The sequence below is a fragment of the Xiphophorus hellerii genome, chromosome 2 (assembly GCF_003331165.1).
Source record: "Xiphophorus hellerii strain 12219 chromosome 2, Xiphophorus_hellerii-4.1, whole genome shotgun sequence".
Taxonomy (NCBI): domain Eukaryota; kingdom Metazoa; phylum Chordata; class Actinopteri; order Cyprinodontiformes; family Poeciliidae; genus Xiphophorus; species Xiphophorus hellerii.
In genome coordinates, this window is record NC_045673.1 from 6423140 (window position 1) to 6446746 (window position 23607).

Sequence of the window (23607 nt, forward strand, 5' to 3'; positions counted from 1 at the left end):
TTTGTTAAAGTTTCATAAGTTTAAATTGAAATAAACTGATTTAGAAACATTTTCATTGGCCTGATTTTGTATTTTCTATTTTCATGAATTATTGCCACTTTGATCGTTAAAATTTCCACTTAGCTTTATATTATTGTCCCTTTGATGATGTAATCTTTAAACATTAAATGATTGATAATTTGATCAGTTACTCAGTACTTGAGTATAGCTACATTTTTACTTTTACTTGAATAAAAATATGAAGTAGTTCTACTTTTACAATTCTTTGGTAATTTGCCCACCTCTGTTGGAAAACCTGCCTTGGAGTTCAGGGTTCACTTGGAAATTTAATTTCTATCTCTACCAACTAAACTACTGGCGCAAACACTGAGATCTAATACAATTTCTTTATTCCTTGAATTTAATTATAAGTTCCTCCAGTTAAATTAGATTTCATTCGCCCTGTCTTGCTTCTTGGTTGTTTCTGATGTTTTTTGTTCTCCTCTGGCTCCCTGTTCTCCCATCGCTTTTTGCAAAATCTTCGTTCATTTTTTCTTTTTTCATTAAATCTTCGAATCTACTCTCTGCCTCAGCATCTCTGCATTTGGGTCCTCTTCAAACAGAACATCCTGACACGTAGGCAGAAATGATCTATAATCAGCCCATGATCCTCAACAAGGATTTCATTTTAGATATAAAGTCCATTTGTCTTATAACCTAATTCTGAGTTAGATTTCTCTAAATCTTTATTCCCGTAACCTACCTGCTGTGGTCTTTGGTGTTTATGGTGAAGTTTGCCTCTAATAAACCTCTGGATTTTGGTCACAGCTGGGAATTTTTTTCATCGCGATCGTTTCTTGTCTGTTTTGTGCCACATTTTAACACCTTTGCACTATAACTGCTAATAAAATACAACGGCGTGATAAAACTTGTGGCTTTAATTTCTGGTACGACACCCTGAAGTTCATCAGTGATCTCCATCTGGCCACCTCCGTGAAATCACTCTGAAAGAGACATCAACATTATTAAAGTTTCATTTTCTCCTCCGTAAGTTAAACCCTTTTATGGTCTTCTCTGTAAATAACTTAGTAAATGTTAAAACAAAATGAAAAAGGATTGTTTTGTGTATTTTGACCCCTCCATGCTGGAGATTGTTTTATGTTCTTACACTTTGTTGGTCCTCATCAATCTGAGCTCCTGACAGCTGTAATTCCCTCATAACATCACTAGATGGCGCTCTTCTCCACGTGTTTTCACAGGGAGAGCTGCAAAAAACCCAGTCCCTCCAATGGAGGAAATTATATAGACCAGCTTTTATTTTCATATTTCACTTTACACTTATCGGCAAGCCAATTTGCATACAAGTTAATATTTAGCATCTTAAATATCTAGATAGTAAGTTAAATATTTAGTTTTGAAAATAAATATTTGGTTTAAAAATTTAATGTTTTGCTTGAAATTAAATGTTTACTTTTAATAATAAATATTTAGCTTTAAGTTAAATATTTAGTTAGAAAAATAAATATTTAATTTGGAGCTAAAATATTTAGTTAGAAAACTGAAATATGTTTCAAATTAAATATTTAGTTAGAAAGCTAAGCATTAAGTTCAGCTGTCTAAATATTCATTTTGCAAATAAATATTTAGACTAAAAACTATTTTCTGAACTAAACTTTTAGTTAAAAAAAAATTTAGCTCCAAATTAAATATTCCTTTTGGACCTATTTAGTTTTAAAACTAAATATTTGGCTTTCTAACAAATATTTAATTTGAAGGTTAAATATTTAGCTTCCAAACTGAGCATTTAGTTCCAATTTTAATATTTATTCTGGAACTAAATATTTAGCTTTCTAACTAAATATTTTGAAAGTTAAATATTTAGCTTGGAAGCTAAATATTTAGCTCCAATTTAAATATTTATTTTTGGAACTCTGACATTTATAAACGTATGAATAACATGGTTAAAGATATTATTATTATTTTAAAATAATAATATATTAAAATATTTCTTCACGACACGCTAAATAAAATAAGTTATTGTTCATTTTTTTATGTGTAACTTCACAAATAGCCCTCATGTTTGTTGCTCTCCTCAGCTGTAATTCCCTCATGATCCCGCTAGATGGTGCTTTTCTCCACAAAATTTGCACAGGGTTATCCCAAACAACATATAAACAGTTATATATATGCTATATATAAGAACTGCTTAAAGAAAACGCCACAGAGTTTGTTTGTCTTAATGTATTTATTGTTAAAAATGAGTTGAAGTCCTGGGAAACGTGTCAGGCTCTGACATGGGTCTCTCTCTCTCGCCGCCTCCCATGCCAGCTGATGAAAACTCGTGCAGCCGTGTAAATATGACGCCGATGCTCTACGGTGATCCTACTAGTTTAAAGCTTTGTCACAGAGGAATCAGAAGCTGCAATGACTTTCAATATACTGATATGGATAATAATTGCATAGGATAATAGCCATGCTGTACAATACACATGAATACAAAATAATATGTCAGAATGATTCGTAACATATTTCCTAAAGTAGATTTGTACAGTTCGTCGTTATTCTTAACATTTAAGTGCATCATATGATATGAATAATCTATATATTAAATGGTGATCTGATACATAATTGTAGCGATTTATTACATACAGTACATACATGAAGTAAAGTAAACCTTTAACAGCTTTAGAGGGACACTGCAAAGCCCTTAAATGTGATATACATATATTTTATATATATTTATATGACATAGTAAAATGAATTAATGGTATGCAGAAGAATGATAAAACTATACACATCTGTCATACCGGATTAAGGTGATCTTTGCTTTTACATTGCAGGGTTTTTGTTTTTCACAGTACAGTTTCCACAACCTCAGGAGAAAAATAATAATAATAATAATAATAATAAATAAATTAAAAACAGGAAGAAAGCCAATTCTGTGTCAAACAGAAGGTCAACATTTCGCATGCATTATTTTGTAAGTTGTAAAAATATAAAATTAGCGATTAAGAAGGAAAAAACTCAAACAACAACCGCATGCAGCAACAATGGTTATAATGTTAACTCTGTAATGGTTTGAGTAGCTTCATGTCTCACACAATAAAATAATAAGGCATGCCTCATTTGATCCCCACAACCACTCCTCTAACGGCAGATACATTTATGAGTGACAGCTATGGAGTCCCTTCTTGTTTACCTTCATATGGTCAATACATGATTAATGAGACCTGCAAACAGAGAGAAGATTTAGATCATTAAAACCAGCATCTTTAATACAGATTATCATCTTCCAGTGTCGCCTGACGATTATGAGTGTAGCCTATTCTAGCTTCTCTTTATGAACTATAACATTACATAAGAACTGCATAAAAAAATTATTCCAACATTACTGTCATGAGTGTTCATTAATTATTTAAAAAGGAGCCAAGAAATATAACATATACTCTGAAAAAACACAAACTCTCCTAGATATTTTTGGTCTAGTTTCTAGTGAAAATACTGAAAAATAAGACAAAACTAACTTATAGGTGACTTTTCAGCAAGATATGGGAGGGTGTTTTATGCAAATAATTGATTAATATTGACAAAAGGTCGACACATCTTTACCATTTTATAAGTGAAACGATCTACAAGTGGAACTAGTAGGTTTTATTAAAAAAAAACCAAAATTAAGGAATTATTGACTTAAAACAAGATACAGATATCAGCAGCAATCTCCCTGCGTTTATTCTACAGAAAATATTTCCTCAGTTTAAATCTGAGATTTTCAAAATGCCTACATTTCTTAAATTCAACTTGTAGAAGCACAAAAGGAAAAAATAAAGGCACTATTCAGCTTCCATAAACAGATTAATGAAGGCCTACCAGATGACCAAACATGCAGGAGTTCCATTTGGGTTGCTAGGTAACGGGGCTGGGCTCGGCTGGGTTTGCTAGGTAACGGGGCTGGGCTCGGCTGGGGTTGCTAGGTAACGGGGCTGGGCTCGGCTGGGGTTGGGAGATTTTTTAAAACGGTTCGTTTTCCAGATACCAAAAAACAAACTCATTTGCCATTATTGGCCGAGTGTTTTTTATCCTTTTTGTTATTCTTATTTTTACGCTTGGGCTGATTTTAGAAGCAGCAGAAACGCAAATGGAATTACAAAAATTTGCAAAATGTGAATTTTGTGTAAAAGGTCCCGTTTAAAGCTGGGCCAGACCGTGCAATCAAGAAGACAATTCCTAGAAGTTAACTTGAACTCGTTGTCTTCGGTGACTCAATGTGACTGACGCACCAAGAACTGATTCAGCTCTGTCATAAACATCAAGCCGTGTCTCATAGCTTCTGAGAAAAATCAAGCAGCAACAAATGTCTGATTTCTTTCCTTCTTTTGCCCAGTCGTGAGCATTTCTACCCCTATCCTCCAGCATCTCTTATTTTCTTTCAGTGTCCAGCTCTAAGAAATAAGCACATCAGCCTCAATCTCTTGCTGTTCATAAAGTCTCTGACGGATCGGTCTGATGAAATTGTGCTGCAGCTGTTCTGCATCCTGGCATCTTCCAGGTTCAAAGTGACAAATTATCATGACCAGCCTTGTACAATATGATATATTCAAATCCTGTGAGACTTTTTAAACTGTTATTTTCCAATTGATAAAAAAAAAAGTGTAGTTTCCTGACTGGTTGTTGGTAAAATTAAGCTAAAAATCAGCTGATTTTCTCATTGCATCTCTTGGCTGATCATTAAAATGACTTCTTGCAGGAATAAAATACTTACTGTTCAGACAGGTTTCTCAGTTTGTGTTCCTCTGACGGAGATTCTTGTCTTTGTGGTTGTTGGTCGAATTAGTTTTCCTTAAACAGAAAATAAGCAACAGTCAGTTGTCATCTTGCATTTATTAAAAATATAAATAGTACATTTAAATCTCAGAATAAATAACTGTTTTAACATATCAGGGAATTTAAAGTTGGAACATCCGGAAAATAGAAAAAAAAAAGTTTTCTAGTTTCTTTTTGAAGAACACTGAAAAAACACAAAATTGTACCAAGTATTTTTGGTCTAGTTTCTAGTATAAATATTTTAGTAAACTTGAACTAAGACAAAATATACAAGTAACCTTTCAACAAGATATAAGAGTTTGTTTTTAGTAAATAATTATTGAATATAGACAAAAAAGTACCATTTCTTGTTCACTTATAACCAAGTTAGTTTTGTGTATCAAGATGTTTCCCCTAGAAACTAGATAAAAATAGAGACATTTAGTGTTTTTGCAGTGCAGGTCTCACATTAAACTTGTTGGGTTTTTTTCTAATGTCTTGTCCCCTTTTAAAGTAAATGAAAAATTTTGTAATGTAGCCAAAATATCCGCTCTATATCAAATCAGTGCTTTAGTTCTATATTTTTCATGCCATTTATTGCAGTTTTCCAGTAATAATCACTGTTTTAGGTGAGATTGAACTGGTTTTTGAGAATTGAGGTTATTACACTTTGGGTAAATGGAATGTTATAGATGAACATCATCTTTATTTATATTATTTTTTTTCAAATACAGTTGCAGCTGAAATTATTTACCCCTTTCATAAATTAGACGTACTGGCAAAAAATTATACTTTTACTCAAAGTTTTTACAGTTGTGGAAATCCCAAATAGTAGGGGTGATAATTTATCGTATCGTTTATCGTGATAAAATTCTTATCCTAATAAGAATTCTGATTAATCGTACATGACGATAAATTCCCATTAATCATGTTTAAACCGGCCCCAAGCTCTCTGTATTGTTGGGATTATTAATGTAACTTTTTTCTCCATTATTTGTTCAGTAAGTGTCAATAAATTTGAAAACATGATATTAATCGCACTTCTTTACACGACTGGTGTCCTAAAGTAGCGCATTACAAATGGAGATGTTTGCATCTTTGTTGTATTCATACAGTTTCCTAAAAAGGAAGCAATAAGTAGTTTTTCTCATCATTTTTATAATTTTCACAATAATACCACAAAAGATTATTATAAAACAATACGTCTATATCACCCACAACTATTTTTATAAACCTTTAGCAACATAAAAACACATTTATCTCCTTGTCGATATTGTAGATGTCAACTTTTGGTTCAGATCAGGCATGTTCCACTCTAACATCTACAATCCAGGGATTTATTCGACATCTGAAACAGTAATACTGCAACCGTATGTTCTGTGACCCAGATCCGAGGACACCATTTACAGTGAGATCCATCAGGATAATCTACAACAAAACACACACTACTTCACAAAGCTTAACACAGATAAGGTAGCACAGGCTGAATGTTGGCACTTACACTGGTCCAGCTAGGTCATCATCTGCAGCAACAGGGAGAAATACGGAGAGATGAGGAGCAGAAAATGAATAAAATAACGATAAAGACGGTGAACACGCTGATGAAATAACACGAGTTTAACTTGTAACACACCGAGCTGTTTCATTTCTATATCTATACAGACTGATGGAGCGAGGAGGCAGCATAAAAATACACACTAAAAAGAAAAAAAACGGATTAAATCACTCACAATTAATAAAAAAAAAACATTTACACACAATCAAAATGCAGATTTAAAATATTATAGACACGTTGAACGTGACTTCATGCACGCAACTCCCTGCTGGAGGGCAAAAATCTGCTACCCGATGATGACTAGCATTGGTTTTAGCTGAAAACATAACGCGGTAAATCTTAAACGTTTTGATAGTATATAAAAGAAGAGAGGATTCAGTGCTTTGCTAATAATTGTCAACACTACATCTAGAAAACCAGGTTCAAAGGTCATCGCATTTCACAAGTCAGTAAAACGTTTTAATTAAGAAAAAAGAGCAAGAGAGAGGGAAGTAGGTCAGACATGCTAGCTTGACTTTGACAACCTTAACATGTACATGTGAAATCGCTGCGTGTTTTGGTTCCGTTAAAATATATATCTATATACATTTTTGTTACTATGGCGTTTGTCTCTATTTGATGGAGCTGAATGTGGACATGGACATGTACTTTGTTTTTGTGTAAAATTCTAACAAAAAGTTGTGGAAAACAAAAACATAAATAAAAAAGGCGAAGCACGCAGCAGTTCTGACATATAGTCGGTAGAGCAGGTGTTCAAATTAGCTAATCAACCTTCAGGTGATCACTTATCAATAATCGCAAAATAAACACCAGGCTTGAAAACATGACACTGTAACGGACTGAATGTTCTGTTCTTTGGGAAATGTTTGCATGTTTTTCAGTGTTGAATCCTTGCACAGTAGTAGATATGTCGTCAGCCGGTTGCTACGGCAACGCGTCTGCGTATAATACAGCCGACACAGAGAGCCAGAAAAAAGAAGAATACGAGTCATTTTGAGTTGTTCTTCGCCGGTTTCTCTGCTTTATTTTCCCTTTTTGGTGGAGTAAATCAATGATACCTACATCTCCAGGTTTCATTTGCTTCTATGGTCGGCAAGTAAAAGGATGTTTTTGCCCTCTACCCGTGTGCACATGTGCAAAATGTCCGGATGCAAGTAGTAACGTAAACACGGGTCCATCAGACTCATTAGGAGTCCATCAGTTAGAAACAGGGTGAAACAGTGACAGCAGAAAGAACTGAGAGAAACAAAACATCTCCACTTCATTGGAAACATAACGCACGCTTCTGGAGAGATTAGTTTGGAAAATAAAACAAACAAAAAAACTCCAGCAGAAGCATAAGCTGTGCTATGAAGAGGAGAAAGATGAGATGCATTAAAATTCAGGCAGCATGCAACGTCTCACACTTACCACGAACACGGTTTAGGTTACGCAATTTAGGAGGAGGAGGGAGGAAGACGGGAGATATTACAGCAGTCTGTTAAAACATTCAGCAGCTAATAGACTGAAAAACAAACAAAAAACTTAACCAGTCTACAGCGACTTTTAACTATTTCTGTTAACACAAAGTTCTGAGAAATTTCCATTTAAATTAAAAAACAATCCTGAGCATTTGAGCAAAAAAAACATTTTCATTCACCAGATCAAGATTATTAATCTGCTTTTATTAAATGTTTCAAAATATATATTATTTGGATTTATTCAATCATTACTAAGTTATCCTACCCTTACAGATTATTTAAATAACTTAATTAATTCATTTTGTTTGCGAAAAATAAAACAAGGAATCAAGATATACCAAGGTTTAAAAGATAAGAGTTTGAAACTGTTCAAATTATCCACCACACTCTTCCTACTTTCTAAATTTGTTTAAATGAGATTTGCAGAGTGGTGACATGCTGCCCCTCCACCACCTGTTTCTGCACTTCACTATTACAAGATGGAAGCCAATAAAAAATACTAAATTTCTGTTTTAAATATGAACATTTTGTAGATTTTGTAGCCCAAATGCAACACTACATTCTTTTATCAAAGGATGCATCTGTAGCTAAAAATATGAACAACTCAGACTATTCTGCTTTACTAAACATTAATTCAGTTTCTGTTATTGACTTTTTTAATTAACTGGTTTATAAGTAGTTATCAAAAGATGTTTAATATGAGATTCTAAACAGATTTTGAAAAGGTGAAGCTAAAAATGCCACTTCAGTTCTTCTGTGTAGAACAAATTTACAGACAAAAAATTTTATGTCTTAGATGGAAACAAATGGCTCTTTTAAACTATGTACTCCAGTTAATTCCTAAATTAGTTGATGAATATTTCCATAATCGATTAATCTGATTAGTCGTATCTGATAAAAACTTAACATTCCTAAATTCAGCAACTATGTATTTCTCATTAATCTTATGTTTATGTTTTTCTGTACGCTACCTGGACACATTTCTTACCGTTCACCGATTCCCTGCATGTCGCATTTGATCAGCGTGAGACAATATCAAAATTCAGTTTGAGGGGAAAAGGTCGCTCAAATACCATTAATGCATCATTTATTCTGTCCTCAGACCCTCAAAAACAAAGTAGCTAATATTAGAGAGTCACTTGTTGGCACTGAAGCAGCTGAAAGACGAGTTACTCTGGTTAAGTTTGCAGAAGCTTTTAAAGCTTCCCTGGAAATAAATTAATAATTGAAAAAGTCCACATCTGCAAGACTGCAGGATCAAGTTGCTCATTAATATTAAATGGATGAAACTGTTGTGACAAGGTGCAGCCTTCAGTGTCTGTGTTGTTGTGTCTACCTGACCGGGATAAATTATTGACTGCAGCTGCAGCGCAGTGTTAAGTGACTCCTCTAGAAAACAAACCACAGCAAGGAAAGCTGCTCTAAATCCAAAAATGTACAAATTAATATTAAAAAAACCCTAAAACTGAGATCCCTAATACACCAAAGCCACACACCTGATGCTTGATCATCACCACTGGTGACTCACCGTCTTGTAAATCCTCCGGCTTCTTGCGCTTCTCGTAAACAACGATGATGATCACCAGGATGATGATCTCAGCCAGAACGCCCAGCAGCGGCCACAGCGGCGCCAGCAGGCTGCGGACCCTCAGCACCGACTTCTCGTTATGGCTGCCGATGATGTTGGTGGCGTTGCACATGTACTCGCCGGGGTCCAGGTTGATGTCCAGCTTGGAAATGTGCAGCTCGGTGTAGTTCTCCCTGCTGATGACGGAGAAGCGTCCGGTGGAGTTGTCGATGTCCTGCCGAGGGGTCGGACACAAAGCCGTTACAAATTCCTGAAGGTTTGGGAAAATTAAAGCTGCTGGTTTTATAGATGCAGCATGAGAAAGATGTATGAACAGCTTACAAATAGATTATTGCAAAGGAAGATTTTGCAATAATCTAAACTAAAAACTAAACTAAACTAAACAACAAAAATCAACAGAAATCCAACTCCTTAGTGGGTAAGAAAATAATTTTTACATAGGTACGTTAAGAAAATAAAATAAAATTACAATAAAGTCATAATATTCTAACTTTATTCTCACATTATTCCATCTTTATTTTGACTTTATTTTCCTACAAGTTTATTCTTGTAAGGTTATTTTTTTAATGTATTTTTCTTAGTAGCCCTACTCAGTCATAGGTTTCTAACAATATCACTAGAGCCAAACTTCTTCATCCTCTCCTGTCAACATTTATTCTTCTTCTATAACATTTCATAAGTTTACGTCTCACAGAGATTGAGAGATGAATCCTTTCTGTATATTTTCTCTACATGGTCCATAGTGTGGTTTTATATCTTCTTCTGCTTTCTCTACAGTCGTGGGAAAAAGATGATTTGGTGTCTGGTGAGAATCTCTGTGCTTTTCTGTCCAAATATTTTTGCATCATGGTTATATTAAAAAATATTGCGTTGATGGGCAAGGTCTGTCAGTATTTAATTTAAATGTCCTGGTATTTCAAAGAGGTCATGCAGTCTAACGTGGCCTGAGAAACAGAAACCTCACACATTCCCCACCACAGTAGGCAGAAAGCATGACAAGCTTTCCCACATATTCATCCTTTGCCAAACTCACCAGGACTGTTTACTGCAGAACAACTAAGTTTTATCTCATTTCTTTTCAAGTTCATTCACATGTATCACTCTGCAGACCTTACTGTTTGTATAGCAGCTGAGAAAAATAATTTTTCTGGCCTTGCAAACAACCAGTTAGCATAAATATAGCATCTACTGGTTGCTATGGAGACTTCGACACCCCAAGATGTGAAGAGATTTTCTTTCCACTTTCCAGTCAATCAGAGATTCAGCTGATCCAGAACTAGGAAAATATATACTGGACTTTAAAATACTTTTCTTTATAAATCACTGAAACACTTAGCAACAAAATACATTAAAGATATGTTGTCAGGCCGGCCACAATAACCACATTTTCTGGACGATAAATTGTCCCAGAAATTATTGTGATAAACAATAATATTATTGTTTTGAGACCATTTTCAAGTAATATTATATTAATGGATTTATAACACAGGAACAAACTCCGAAAGATCAATAAACCTTAAATTCTAATGAACATTTAACACTGAAACTGGTAGACATTTTAAATATCCAAGATAAATAAACAAAAAAATCAAAACAATGAAAAAAAAATTGTTATGAAGTCTCTGTAAACAAAATCTTCCTTCAAAAAATGGGATACATGAGACCAAAACACCAGAATGAAGACTTTTATCATCCAGTTTTGGTAGAAAAGAAAAATAATAAATCACACTATCAGAAATTATTGAGTTCATTTTAATATTTCATGCTATTAATTGATTTATTGATTATTGTGGCGGGGCTATTTGTTGTTGTTGTATCAACCTTCCGACAGATCAATCAATCAGGTTGATTTTGCAGCACATTTCAGCAACAAAGCAGTTCTGAGTGATTTACATCATAAAAACACAAAAATAAAAAGACATTAAGACAAAAAAAACTGCATTTGCAGAACCAGAACCAGAAACAGAACCAAACATGAAGAAGCAGAATTCAGTTTTTAAGCTCCATTAATCTGGAACAAACTTCTAGAAAACTGCAAAACTGCTGGAACACAGAGTTCCTTTAGTAATTTTCACATTTTTAAAAAGTAAATGTTATTTTAATTTTTATTTCTCTAGGGTATTTTTATTAATAATAACTGAAAGATTGAATCTATCCTGGATTGAACATTTTCCTTATTTCTCTTTAATATGTCGCTGCGAAATAGTGTTATTGTGTATTTTGCAAAAACAAAAAAAAATCCTCATTATCGTCTTTTGTTCTCATTTGTTTTTCAGTGTAAAATTATGTAGCAATAAGTTATTTTCAGGTTTTCTAAGCTTGAAAATGTATGTGTGCAGCAGTGCTTCATGTTTCCTGTAGTTACATTTCTTCATATTGGACCATAAATATTTTATGTTTTAAACCGCCATCTTCTTTAATATGTTAAACAAATGAAAAATCTGGGCCTAATTGATGCCTCACAATGAGAAGCCATAGTATTAGATTACAGTCGTTAAACAAATGGTGGCTTAGCTAAAGTGGATTTTGACTTCCTAATCTCCAGCGCTACCTTCTGCTCAGATCATGCAGGCCAACAGTTTTAACTTGGATTTGGAAGCTGCGGTGACAACCTGCTCATGACCCCCTGCATTCATTTTCCAGTCAGTTTTTTTCTTAGCGAGACATTTCTTACTGGTTCGTCTTGTCTTTTCAAAGTGTTTACCTCTTTATTATATAAATCTATCAACTGAACAAGCAAAGAAACAGAAAAAGGAGAGAATTGATGGATTGTCTGTGTAGGTTTTCTTACAACTTTGAGCATTTATGTGAATTTATCCATTTTGTATTCATTTATTTTTTTTATTCTAAACCTTAATTGCGGGACTGAAAGCTCATGCAGGATGTATCCTGCCTCTTCCCCTTTTGTTAGCTGGGATTTTCTCCAACACCCAACAGGATCAAGCAGGGGCAGCAGATGTATCATAACATGTATAATAGAGAATAAACTCAACCACCAATTGATAGCTAATAATATCTGTACACTTCTGAAACGCTCAGTGTCTTGATTGAGGCGTAAAATGTATTTTTTTGACAGTTTTGGCTTAATTACTGCTGTTAGTAGGTTGACTTTGCGTATTCCAATTAACAGGTATGATTATTAAAATAGATACAATAAAGAAAAATCGTCAAGCTATGTTATCTGTTCAGTTAATTTTCTTCAATAATGATAATTATGGACAGAAAAGTATGTTAAAGTAAATAATATATAGGCCTCTCAACATGATGAATTTTCCTGGACGATAAATTGTCCCTGAAGTTATCGTGATAAACAATAATATTGTTGTTTTGAAACCATTTTCAAGCATTACAACAGAAATAACGGCATAACAATTCATGACATTCTCAAAGGTCAATAAACTTTAAATTGTATTAAACATTTAGCATTTTAACTGAAGGACATTTTAAATAAACAAAACAACATGAACAACAAATAAAATGAATTATGAAGTCTCTGTAAACAAAATTGTCCTTCCAAAAAAATGGCTAATTGAGACCAAAACGCCAGACTGAAAACTTTTATCATCCAGTTTTTGATAAAAAGAGAGAAAAGACAAAAAAAACAATAAATCATGCAGATGGAATTATTGATGCGATTAATTGACTTATACCTTATCGTGACAAGCCTACATGTACATTCACATTGAAGGAAATAATGTTATATGAAACCTGAGGATAGGAGTTAAGTAATAAACAAATTTTCATTCCTAAACTGCGTCTGGTGATATTATTGATGACCTACCCTTATGCCAGTCGGGTCGATCTTGTGCCAGGTCCAGACGGGGTGAGGGTAGCCCACAGACTTACAGTAGAGCACGGCGCGGTCACCCTCGTTCTTATTCTCACTGCGCTTGTGGCCTGTTATGATGGGAGTAGCTGAAACAATAAATTATAATTCAGACATTATTTCAAGAAGCAAAAATACACCGAATATATTGCAGTTTTTAATTTAGCCAAAGTTATTAAGAGCCATTGTGAAAAGTCTAAAGAGCCACAGTTTGATGACGGCCACATAAAAAGCTACGGCGTGCCGGGTTTGGCCCGCGGACCTTGAGTTTGACACTTGTTCTCTAGAAGTAATTTTTGTTTAACAAAAGTGACTTTTTCCTTTGAAAATCAATAGAAATGCTGTTTGTTTGTTAGGGATTTTTTCTCTAAAATTTGACATTTGACACTTAAACTCAAAGAATACATAATTCATAAATGCTATATATCTATTAAGAAGGAAATGATACATTTAAATATTAATAAATATGAATTAAATTAGGAATTATGTGCTTTAGGAAACTGCTCGTTTCTGCTTTAATGAGCAGAAGAAATGCTCCATCAAATAATAAGTACACCTTCCAAAAATCCAATTGGCCTCTACAAGTCATGCATGTGTGACGGCAGAAAAGGCTGACCGGATTTTACCGTTGAGACATAATCCCTCGCCATCAGGCAAACAAGACACCATCTGCTGCCACTGAGCCGGGCATTGGCTGGATGAAGGTGTCAAGGGCGCCGGCTGCCCCTGAGCAGCCAGCAGAGCCGTTTGAAATCGCAGGTCCAAGATGGCAGGGCAGCGAGGGCTCAGCTCTGACTGGTCACAGCTCAGATGGGACCTCATGCAAAACTCACATTTTACATGCTTTTGTACTTCCACTTGAATATCTAGTGCTTTCAAAAACAGCCCAAGCTTTAAAAAAAATAACAATCCAGTCGGTTTTTTTGGCAATAAGTTAATGTAAGTTGTTGTTTCAAAAAAAAATCTTTGGAATGTAAAGTCACAAATCAGCAGGCACTGACCTCTCACTTAGTGACCCCAGAGAAGCCAGCCCGTTACCTAGCAACCCCAGCAGAACTCTGCCCGTTACCTAGCAACCCAAGCTGAGCTCCTTCACGTTTGTTCAAATGGTTTTACCGCAGTAGCTGTTTCTGTACAATCTGCTATGGAAGAACACTGTTTGACTAAAGAAATACTTCCAGATAATCCTTAAAATGAACTTCAACAAAGTGTAACGTATTTATTTATGTTAATTAAAATACTCATTGTTATAACATTGCCTATTTTCCTACGCAATGGTATAATTCTCTTAATGAATAATAATGGTCATAATTTAGTTCAAAGATTATAATTCAGTAGAAAAGTGTGTATTGGATTCATGGGAGTGTTAGCTAGCAGCTGCCGTCAACTTGGCCTACGGCAGACTCATCAAGGACAAAAAAAGATATTTATTTTTATAATAATTACATATTTTATTAGATTAACTAAAAGTTTCCATGTGTTAATGGGAAACACTAATTGATTGCAATCCTTCCTTATTATTGTGAACTTGCATACACATTTACTTGATTGTTTTTATTTTTCAGAAGCAGTCTTGCAAAATGTGGTTACGTCGTTTTTACCTTTATTTCTTCTCTGTTAATCATATTCTACCTTTACAAATACACTGACCCACAAAACAAAATAAATAAGAATACCCTCGCTCGTAGTATTTCTTTCAACACATGCACAAATTAGCTGATGGTACGAATTGTGCTACCAGAACAGATGGTGCAGTCAAAGTAGCCGTTTTTTAGTGTGAGTCTAGTTGGGGGGCGTGGCCATTAGCTTTCTTAGATTTAAAGTGACAAGACACTCAAAAACAGCTCATTCTGAAAGGAAGCTCAAAATAGGTACAACTGAGCAGACTAAAATCTTATTATCCAAGAATGATTTTGTGCAAAAGAACTGTATTGAAGATGTTTTGTATAGCGTAGAGACCTATAAAAATCTGTTCAAGAAAGTATAATAGGTCACCTCTAAAAAGGTAAATTTGCCCGCAGCTCAAAAATAAGCACCTACATTTTATTTCGATGGTGGCGTTGGCAGGTGGAGCCGTTTCAAAGTTGTAGACACACATGTACACGCCGGCGTCGTCTCCTCTTGGTCTGTTGAGCCTGCGGATCAGAAAAGAAACTCAAGTTGACCCAAAGCAGGCCGCAAGGACTTTATATTTAGGACCGAGGCGCCAACTTCTCCACCTGTGTTCAGCATTCTTGTTTAGGGTTCGCGTTCCTGAGATCTCCTCCCCGTTCTTCGTCCAGTAGCTTTCGGTGGGGTTGCCGTAGGAGCTGGTCAGGTTGCACTGCAGCAAGATGCTGTCCACGTCCGAGGTGATCGTCACCGGCTCGGAGACGGAAATCGATGGCTCTGTAACAAAAAGACGACTCAGCAAAAAATAAAATAACATAAAATAATGCCTGCACTGCAAAAAAATAAAAAATACATTTAAAATAACAAATATTGTGAAAGAAAATAGTAATTGGAAATTATTATGACAAAGATAAATCAAAATTCTTATGATAAAAAGTTTATTTCGATAAATGATAAATAATACTATAAATGCCCACTCATAATTTATGTCTATCATATTTTATATGCTGGATTATTGGTGAAACTTACCTTTTCTGCTAAATTTATGTTTAGTTTCTTTAAACTGTGATTATTTTTAAGAAACTAAAATCAAATTATAAACGTTGCAATGTAAAGAAAACAGTTTAATAAAGTAAAAAAAAATTTTTTTAAAGTGTGGAAAGGTAAAATAATGAACACAGGGAATAAAGAGGAAGGCTGCCTCTACATGTTGGATGGACATCGAAGGATTGACTGAATTAGGGGAAGAGCTGCAGACAATACACTGCAAAAACACAAAATCTTATCAAATATTTCAGTCTAGTTTCTTGTCCAAATATGTTGGAACACTTCAAATACAACAAAACTAACTTAAAGGTAACTTTTAAGTAAAGATATAAGAGCTTGTTTTTAGTAAATAGCAGCTGGGTCTTGAAGGTGGGGCTAAGTCCACCCAGGCATTTTTGCATATCTGAATGGTTGCCATGGAGATAAAGGGGTTTCTGAAACATGTGTGAAAGAATCAAAGCAACACTCCAGGTATGTTTTTGATGAGGGAATAACTTTATAACATGATGTAAAGCTCAAAAAGGTTAAACTTTTCTTTAAGTTAGTTGTGCACTATGGTATCTGCACTAGAAACTAGACCAAAAAATACTTGGTAAGATTTAGTTGTTTGTTTGTTTATTGTTTTTGTTTTGCAGTGTAATGCGACTATTTTCTGCTTTCCTTCAGTTTCAGGTCTGCAGGGGAGGATGGCAGAGGGAAGCTGCTGATCCGCTGGAGAGTCAAACAGGAAGTGGATGGGTTGGTGGGTTTCTCAACACTGACCACTCACTCTGCAGCACAGTGACAGTGGCCTGAGCTCGGATCCACGTGGTGGCCGGGTTTTGGTGGAGGTCGTTACGCCGCGGGTCGTTGCTAGCTCTGCACTCGTAGGTCCCGGCGTCATCCAGGGTGAGGTGCGAAACGCCCAGCACGCTCACCGAGTTGACGCCGTACGCCGTGCCGATCGACACCCGCCGCTTGCGGGCGCCGTCCCACAGCTGCCTGAAAGAGTCCGCCCGGTTGATCTCGGAGTACCACCACTGGATTTCTGGGGTGGGGTTACCTACCACGTCACAGTACAGCTCAAAGGTGTCGCCTGTGAGCTTGGTCTCGGACAGAGGGGATTTCACAAAGCCCGCTGCAGGGCGGCAGATCCCCAGATCGGTCAAAACAAGAAACATAAAGAGCCAAAATAAGGAATGGTTAAAGAAAAACAGGCAACAGAAAGCAGATGAAGGGGAAAATAACTGAATAAACGAGAAAGTATGTATTAAAAGAAAGAAATCAACAGGATGAAGAAATAAAACTTAAACTTCCTCTTTTTTAAATATTAGTCCCACTTATAGCTGGGCGATGTGGCTTAAAAAATCTAATAATTTTTTCATACCTACAACAGAGTATTAGGGCAAAAATAAGAAATACATAAAATGACAAGAATAAACTCGCATGAGAATAAAGTGAAAATGATACGAGATTAAATTTGTAGTATTACAAGAATAGTCACAATATTATAACTTCATTCTCATAATTTTATGACCTTATTCTTACTGTAGTTTTTTTTTTATTATATTTTTAGTAACCACACCAAATTTGACCTTAATCTATTAAATTTTCTTGCTCTTTTTTCTAAAAAATTAAATTACGATTGGCAGAAAATATGTTCAATAAGTGGCTTTTATACCAATCATCCTTTCTGTGAGTTATATGGTGCAGTATTAAGGTTAGGCTACAGAAAATTTGTGCAATTACAAGAATATAGTCACAATATGAGCAGAATAAAGACGCAATTTTACCAGAAGAACCTCTTAAAATTATGAGAAAAAAGGTTGTTTTAAAAAAAAAAAGCTTCATTTTCTCGTTATTTTTCATGTTGGAGTTTTAATCAAATTACTACTTAATTCCTCCTAATATTATAACTTTATTCTGAAAATATTAAGACTTTATTCTTGTAATATTATGACTTTATTTTCTTTTTTAAAAATCCTAAGTCTTATATTTTGTATAATTTGACTTGAATTCAAAGTTCAAATAAATATGAAGCAAAAAAAACAAAAAACACCTCTCAAACAAGATGGCAGGCTCTGGACTCGCTGACATCACTCTGAACTATGGAAACCCAAAATCCAAAAATTAAATCTTCAAAAATCAAAAATAGAATTAATCAATAAAATCAATTCATCGCCCATCTCTGGTCCTATTAAGCAAACCTGAAAGAAAGTTTTATTTAGTGCCATAAATATTAAAATCAATCTCAGTCTGTTATGATTAGGCTGCGGCGAAGCATAATTCATATAAATTCACAAATAATTCAAAACAAAAGCAAACTATAATCTCATTACATGGGACACAAAAATATGCACTGTAAAAAAAAATACTTGTCTAATTTACGGTAAAATACCAGCAGCTGTGTTTGCCAGAATTTTACCATACAAGTACGGTAAAAATCTGTATTTATACAGTAAAATTCTGGCAACCACAGCTGTCGGTATTTCATCATAAATTAGAGACATTTGTTTTTATAGTGTGCAAACCATCTGACACCAATTGCATTAAGTTTTTTGAACGGCTGAAAACATGACCCCACGTCTGCCGGCACCATTATTGCTGCTATTCCTGGGAATCTTTAATACAATTATTTTGGGACGTCCCTTCGAGGCCGCTCTCATCTAATTCGTTCAATTAATGATGCCATAAAATCTGCAGCGCAGGAATGTAAAAAAAAAAAGTCCTTTATGTGACTTTGTCGTGTCTGCTTAATAAAAACATCATTAGTGATCTCTAGATAATTATTCAGTGATGAGACATACCAGAGAACAAGCACAGCTGATATTAAAAACGATTTTTAGTTCGATTTAAATAACAGAAACGATGAAGAGGAGGCGCCGTCTGCATCCAGACAGCATGGAGCGCCTGAGACGGAGGAGATTTAAACGAGCCGTGCAGCTCCGGCTCTCTGGGGAGCGTGTAGGCGCATGGCGATGGACCCCAAGTGTTTCCATAGAACTGCACTTCAGTAACAGAGCAAGAAAACGAAACAGCCAAGGAGATCCGCTGAATCACTCAGGACAGAAAGTTACCGTCTTTAATTCCAGCAGACACGTTGAAGCGCAAATATAAAGCTATAAAATACAGATTCCTACAACAGCTTGATGAAAAAAAAATTAAATTTCAGATTTGAAGTGCTGGGAGTTGGATGCTGTCAGTTTATTTTGACCAGATGTCAGAGGGACGATGGTCAAATGGAGGTTAAAGTCAGTTTACTGTGAGCTTGAAGTTATGTCTGTTTTTAATGCTTCCAGCTAATCAGACTGATATTTTTACTGAAACTTTCACCAACTGCATCAAAAATACAAATATTAAAAAGTGCAACCAGCAAGTTTGCTGTTTATCAGTCAAATAAATGCAATAAAGGCAAGTGTCACATTAAAAAAAATCTCTGGACGATAAATTGTCCCGTAAGTTATTGCGATAAACGATAATATTGTTTAATATAAAATGCATAGACACATTCTGAGAGATCAATAAACTTTAAATTCTAATGAACATTTAATACCGGATCTGGAAGACATTTTAAATATCCAAAATAAGTAAACAAAAACAACAAATAAAGTGAATTATGATTTCTCTGTAAACAAAATTGTCCTTCAAAAAAACAACAACTGCTAGTTGAGAGAATTAATAATTCACTTTATTTATTGTTTTTGTTTACTTACTTATTTGTTGTTAAGAACATATTACTCCAACTTTGAACACATTTATATTTATAAAAATGCAGTGCAGGTAACTTAAGAGCTGAAGTTTAATTTTTCTAAATGTAATTTAAAAAGTTTAAAAAACAATATTTTGTGTTGATATTCTTATGTAGGAACATAATGGTTTTTAGTTTCTCTCTTTTCTTTTTGTGTATACAAGGTAAATATTGTAATCTAGGTAAATATTCACAGTGCAGAAAGTAAGAGTATGAGTTAGAAGTTGTTTAAATTTGAGCATTTAAACTTAAGTTATTATTAAAGTTCATATCTGCAGTTATTTTCGTACAGTTTGTACTTTTTCAGTCAAACATGAACCGACTCTTAATAACAAGTTTAGCATTTTTCTGTAACTGATGTCAGAGTCTTACTTGTTCATCAGAGGAGATCAGGGAGTTTCAAAAAGCTCTGAGCTTCAAACACGTGAGAGGCAAGAAATGGTCTTTGATGTTAAATATAACGGCGAAGCTAATTGGACCCAAGACAACTTATCCACCACACAGATAACAGGAAGAGTCGTAAAAATCACGGCCAGACTCGCTTGGTTTATTAACACAAAACTCAGTTAAGATTCTGTCTTTGCATCGTTTAATAATTAATTTTCAGTTTGTTCTCCATTTGTAAACGTTGTTTAGGGTTCCCACAAACGTATAAAATTGTACAATAAGTTTGTGGATTTTTAATGAAAAACCAAACAAAAAAACAGTTGTAGGGTGTCCACCCCCCAAAAATGACAGTTGAATAAATTAATAAAAGACCAAAATTGATGCATTCAAATCTGCAAACTGATTTCAGAAAATCTAAAATTTATTTTCTGAATTTTTGTTTTTATTTTTGCTTGAATCATTGCATGTTTGGCTATTATTCCCTCTGGTTTTAGATGCTGTGAAGCTGGAAAATTTTTTGATCTTACTATCTGACTTTCAGACAGTTGTCATGATGCGTTACCGTGGCAACAATGTCTTATTGGTAGCAGGCTGATTAGCATCTGAAAAAATATAACACCTGAGAACCAAAATGAGATTTTATGGAGGCAGAGTAAGTTCAAACCATCTCTTCCATAAAAGAGATGTGATCCTATAGGGAGGATCACACCAACGTCTCTGCCAGGATTCCTAACCGTGCAGCCAGACAGAAATTTAAAAAGGAGAGGCAAAAGCAAATGAGGTGGATTAGCAGTGCTTGCCTACAACTGATGGTGTTTTCCACGATATGCTACTGTGAAGTTTGAGTTTTGCTGCCCAGATTTTGAGCTGTTAGCATATCATGACACTCATGAGACTCGTACAGCGACAATCTTCAGTCAGAGGCCTCTTTAGAATTGTTGCAAGACTGACTGCTACAGCATCACCATCCACAGCAACTCTTATAATGTGACTGTAAGATACCTGGATGATATAATGTATAATGTACAATTTTCCTTCTCTTCCAGCAAGTTACCCAACTGATTGTTGCTAGGTGACCAAAGAGTGAGTGAGTTAGTTGATTCCACCAATCTTAACTTAGCTAGCCATGAGAGGCTAAGCGGCTGAAGCCTTTTCCTCTGCCTACATCCCCCAGAATGCTGTGGTTCTGGATCGGAGTTTAATTAATTATTATCAATTGATGCACATAATCCTCGTGTTATGTCACACTGCCAAAAACGTTGTAGCTGACAGCCATTTTGGTAGGTATCCGTAACTAACTGTCATGACTGTTGCTATGGAGTTGCTATGACAACAATAAACAAGCCATATTCTCTGTTGAACATTCTATCACACATGTTATTTAGTGATATTGATCACGTGTCTATCAGTATATGCCTTGTTATTGATTAATTGTGAAGCCTTACTCATGATTAATATTTTAGATGTGTGTTTTGTTTGTTTCCTTTTTCTTTATTTATTGTTTTTGGTTGCTGTTTTTGTATCCTACAGTTATCAACAGTCTCCCCCCTGATGCCAACTCAGCGACTTTCTTGATATATTTAGCAACATTTCAGGTAAAGAAAATTGGTATCAGCCTAAAATCCAAATCTGCAGGTCCAGCTTTTTAAAGATCGGTAATCAGAAAACCTGCAGTCAGTGCATCACTACTGCTGATGACTACATGTTGGTTGTGTGTGGTTTTTATTTATTGTCTTTTATTTTGGATATTTAAAATGTCTTCCGGTTTCAATGTTAAGTTAAGGTGCCATCACCATCTACAATAACTCTTTGAAAAACCTGCATCGATATGAGTTACGACAACATTTAGTTTCCCTTTGGGATCCAAATATTTTTGAATTTTAATTTTTGAATTTGAAAGTTTATTAATCATTGAGAGGTGGAACTTGCCATTACTTGAAAATCGTCTCAAAACAACAGTATTCCTGAAATGTATCATAAGGTATGAAGCTAGTACGCAGCAAATCAGGATTTTATCAACTATTCCTCAGACTGATGTGTAAGGACGGAGTGTAACGCAGTCCCACACATGGGCCAAAGCTTCCGGCTCAGCAGCGCTTCACCCCGGCAGCAACAGCTACTCGGGGTAATGCTGTCTTAATCTGTTTGTTGGGGATGAGACTTATGACCAATAGGGGGTCCGCGCTGCAAGATCAACGCTGCTCTGCAGCAGAGAACATCTCAGAGAGAGGAGTTAACAGATTGGTGGGACATTAAAGCCTCGGTTCCCAGCGCAGCATCTCTCTCTACTAAAAATAGAAGCATGCAGCAAAATGGACTGATGCTATTTACAGAGAGCCCTACTCCTGAAGTCCTACATCTAATTACCCATCATCGTGGCCTACATGATGGGCTCTGATGCGGATATCTGAGCATGCATGTGAAGGGATTTGTTTTTAACTTTTCAGGGTGCAGCTTCGTTCCCAAACTAATGAGCGGAACTGGTCCTTGCAGCCTGGCGGTGCCGCTCAGTATTCAGCACCACACTTCAAAGGACATTTTAGGGACGCGGTTCGGGCCTCCGTTTGGCCCAATTCAGCCTTCCGAAAACAGATTGTAGCCCATTAATGATTCATTGACCCTTCATTTTTAACCCAAGCAGCCTTTTATTTATTTAAAAAAAATTTTAGCCACATTGGCAGGGAACGTTTGAGGACTAAAAAAGAGATCTCTCATATTTAATTAAAAATGTCTCTGCAGTCTTAAAAAAACCGCATTCCAGCCATGATGAGAGAATCATGCATTTATTTGTTTTATTTTTATTTTTTAATACAAGTATAAAACATGTCATACCGTTTTGGGAAGAGACGGACTGCAGCATCAGCGTCCCGAATATCGCCACCGATAAGGACATGACTGCGGCTCTCTTCTTGCCAGGTATCATCTTCGGTCGCCGGAGAAATGCCGGTAGGGGAAGCGCTAAGGTGACCCGAGCGGGTGGCGGCGATGCGGGACGGAGCCTCCCAGACACTCCTGCGCAGTGACGCGGGGGAAGAGGAGGTGAAGTGTCGCTGGGTAGAGAGCCGGGAGCCCGCGGCGGTGCTGCTGCCGTCTACCTGAGCGGCTCCGCTGCCGGTTCTGCTGAGCTGCTGCTACTGCAGCCGAGGAAGGAACCACCTTTTTTTAATCAGCCGTTAAATTCCAAATCCCGCGAGATTTCGAAGTAGCGCAGAAACAGCGGGACCTCGTTTTATTACATGACGTCCAATCACAGAGCGGAGCACAAAGCCATGATGAGGGAACAGAGAAAAAAAATGATGAGGGAACAGAAGAAAAAACATGATGAGGGAACAGAGATGGACGCTGGACAGTTTTTGTTGGACAGTTTGTTCAGCAGGGAATGTTGAACAAACTGTCCAAGTCTTTTTTCTTCTTCCTCCTTTTTTTTTCTTTTTACATTTTAAGACATTAAGGGACTAATTAAACGAAATGAAATATTTATTTATTTTGAACAAGCAAAATATCCAAGAAAAACAAAAATATTTACAACAGATAGACATGCATTTCTTTCTTTCATATACATATTTGTTTGTTTTAAGTAGTATATATATGTTTTCTGTTTGTTTTTCTTTATATATATCTATATAT

General features: G+C 35.6%; 1 protein-coding gene across 2 annotated transcripts; it reads right to left on the minus strand.

The window, feature by feature from the left end:
• Positions 1–2205: 2205 nt before the first annotated feature.
• Positions 2206–23174, minus strand: LOC116733942 (neuroplastin-like). Of its 2 annotated transcripts, none has more exons than XM_032584979.1 (8): positions 22813–23174; positions 15428–15596; positions 15249–15343; positions 13164–13297; positions 9323–9596; positions 6281–6302; positions 4739–4815; positions 2206–3209 (listed from the first exon to the last, which is right to left on the minus strand). In XM_032584979.1, the coding sequence occupies exons 1-7, from the start codon at positions 22901–22903 to the stop codon at positions 4755–4757; spliced, it is 846 nt and encodes a 281-aa protein (XP_032440870.1). In that variant the 5' UTR covers positions 22904–23174; the 3' UTR covers positions 2206–3209; positions 4739–4754. The 2 variants fall into 2 exon arrangements, with proteins under 2 accessions (XP_032440870.1, XP_032440879.1); XM_032584988.1 differs by lacking the exon at positions 22813–23174 and adding an exon at positions 16636–17041.
• Between the last annotated feature and the right edge of the window lie 433 nt (positions 23175–23607).

Coding starts and splice junctions, on each gene's coding strand:
- LOC116733942 (XM_032584988.1), bottom strand. CDS start 17,026: ATGTTTCTTGTTTTGACCGATCTGGGGATCTGCCGCCCTGCAGCGGGC. Junction 9,597..13,163: donor TCGACCCGACTGGCATAAGG/GTAGGTCATCAA, acceptor ACCCCTCGGCAG/GACATCGACAACTCCACCGG. Junction 4,816..6,280: donor GATGACCTAGCTGGACCAGT/GTAAGTGCCAAC, acceptor TTTCTGTTTAAG/GAAAACTAATTCGACCAACA.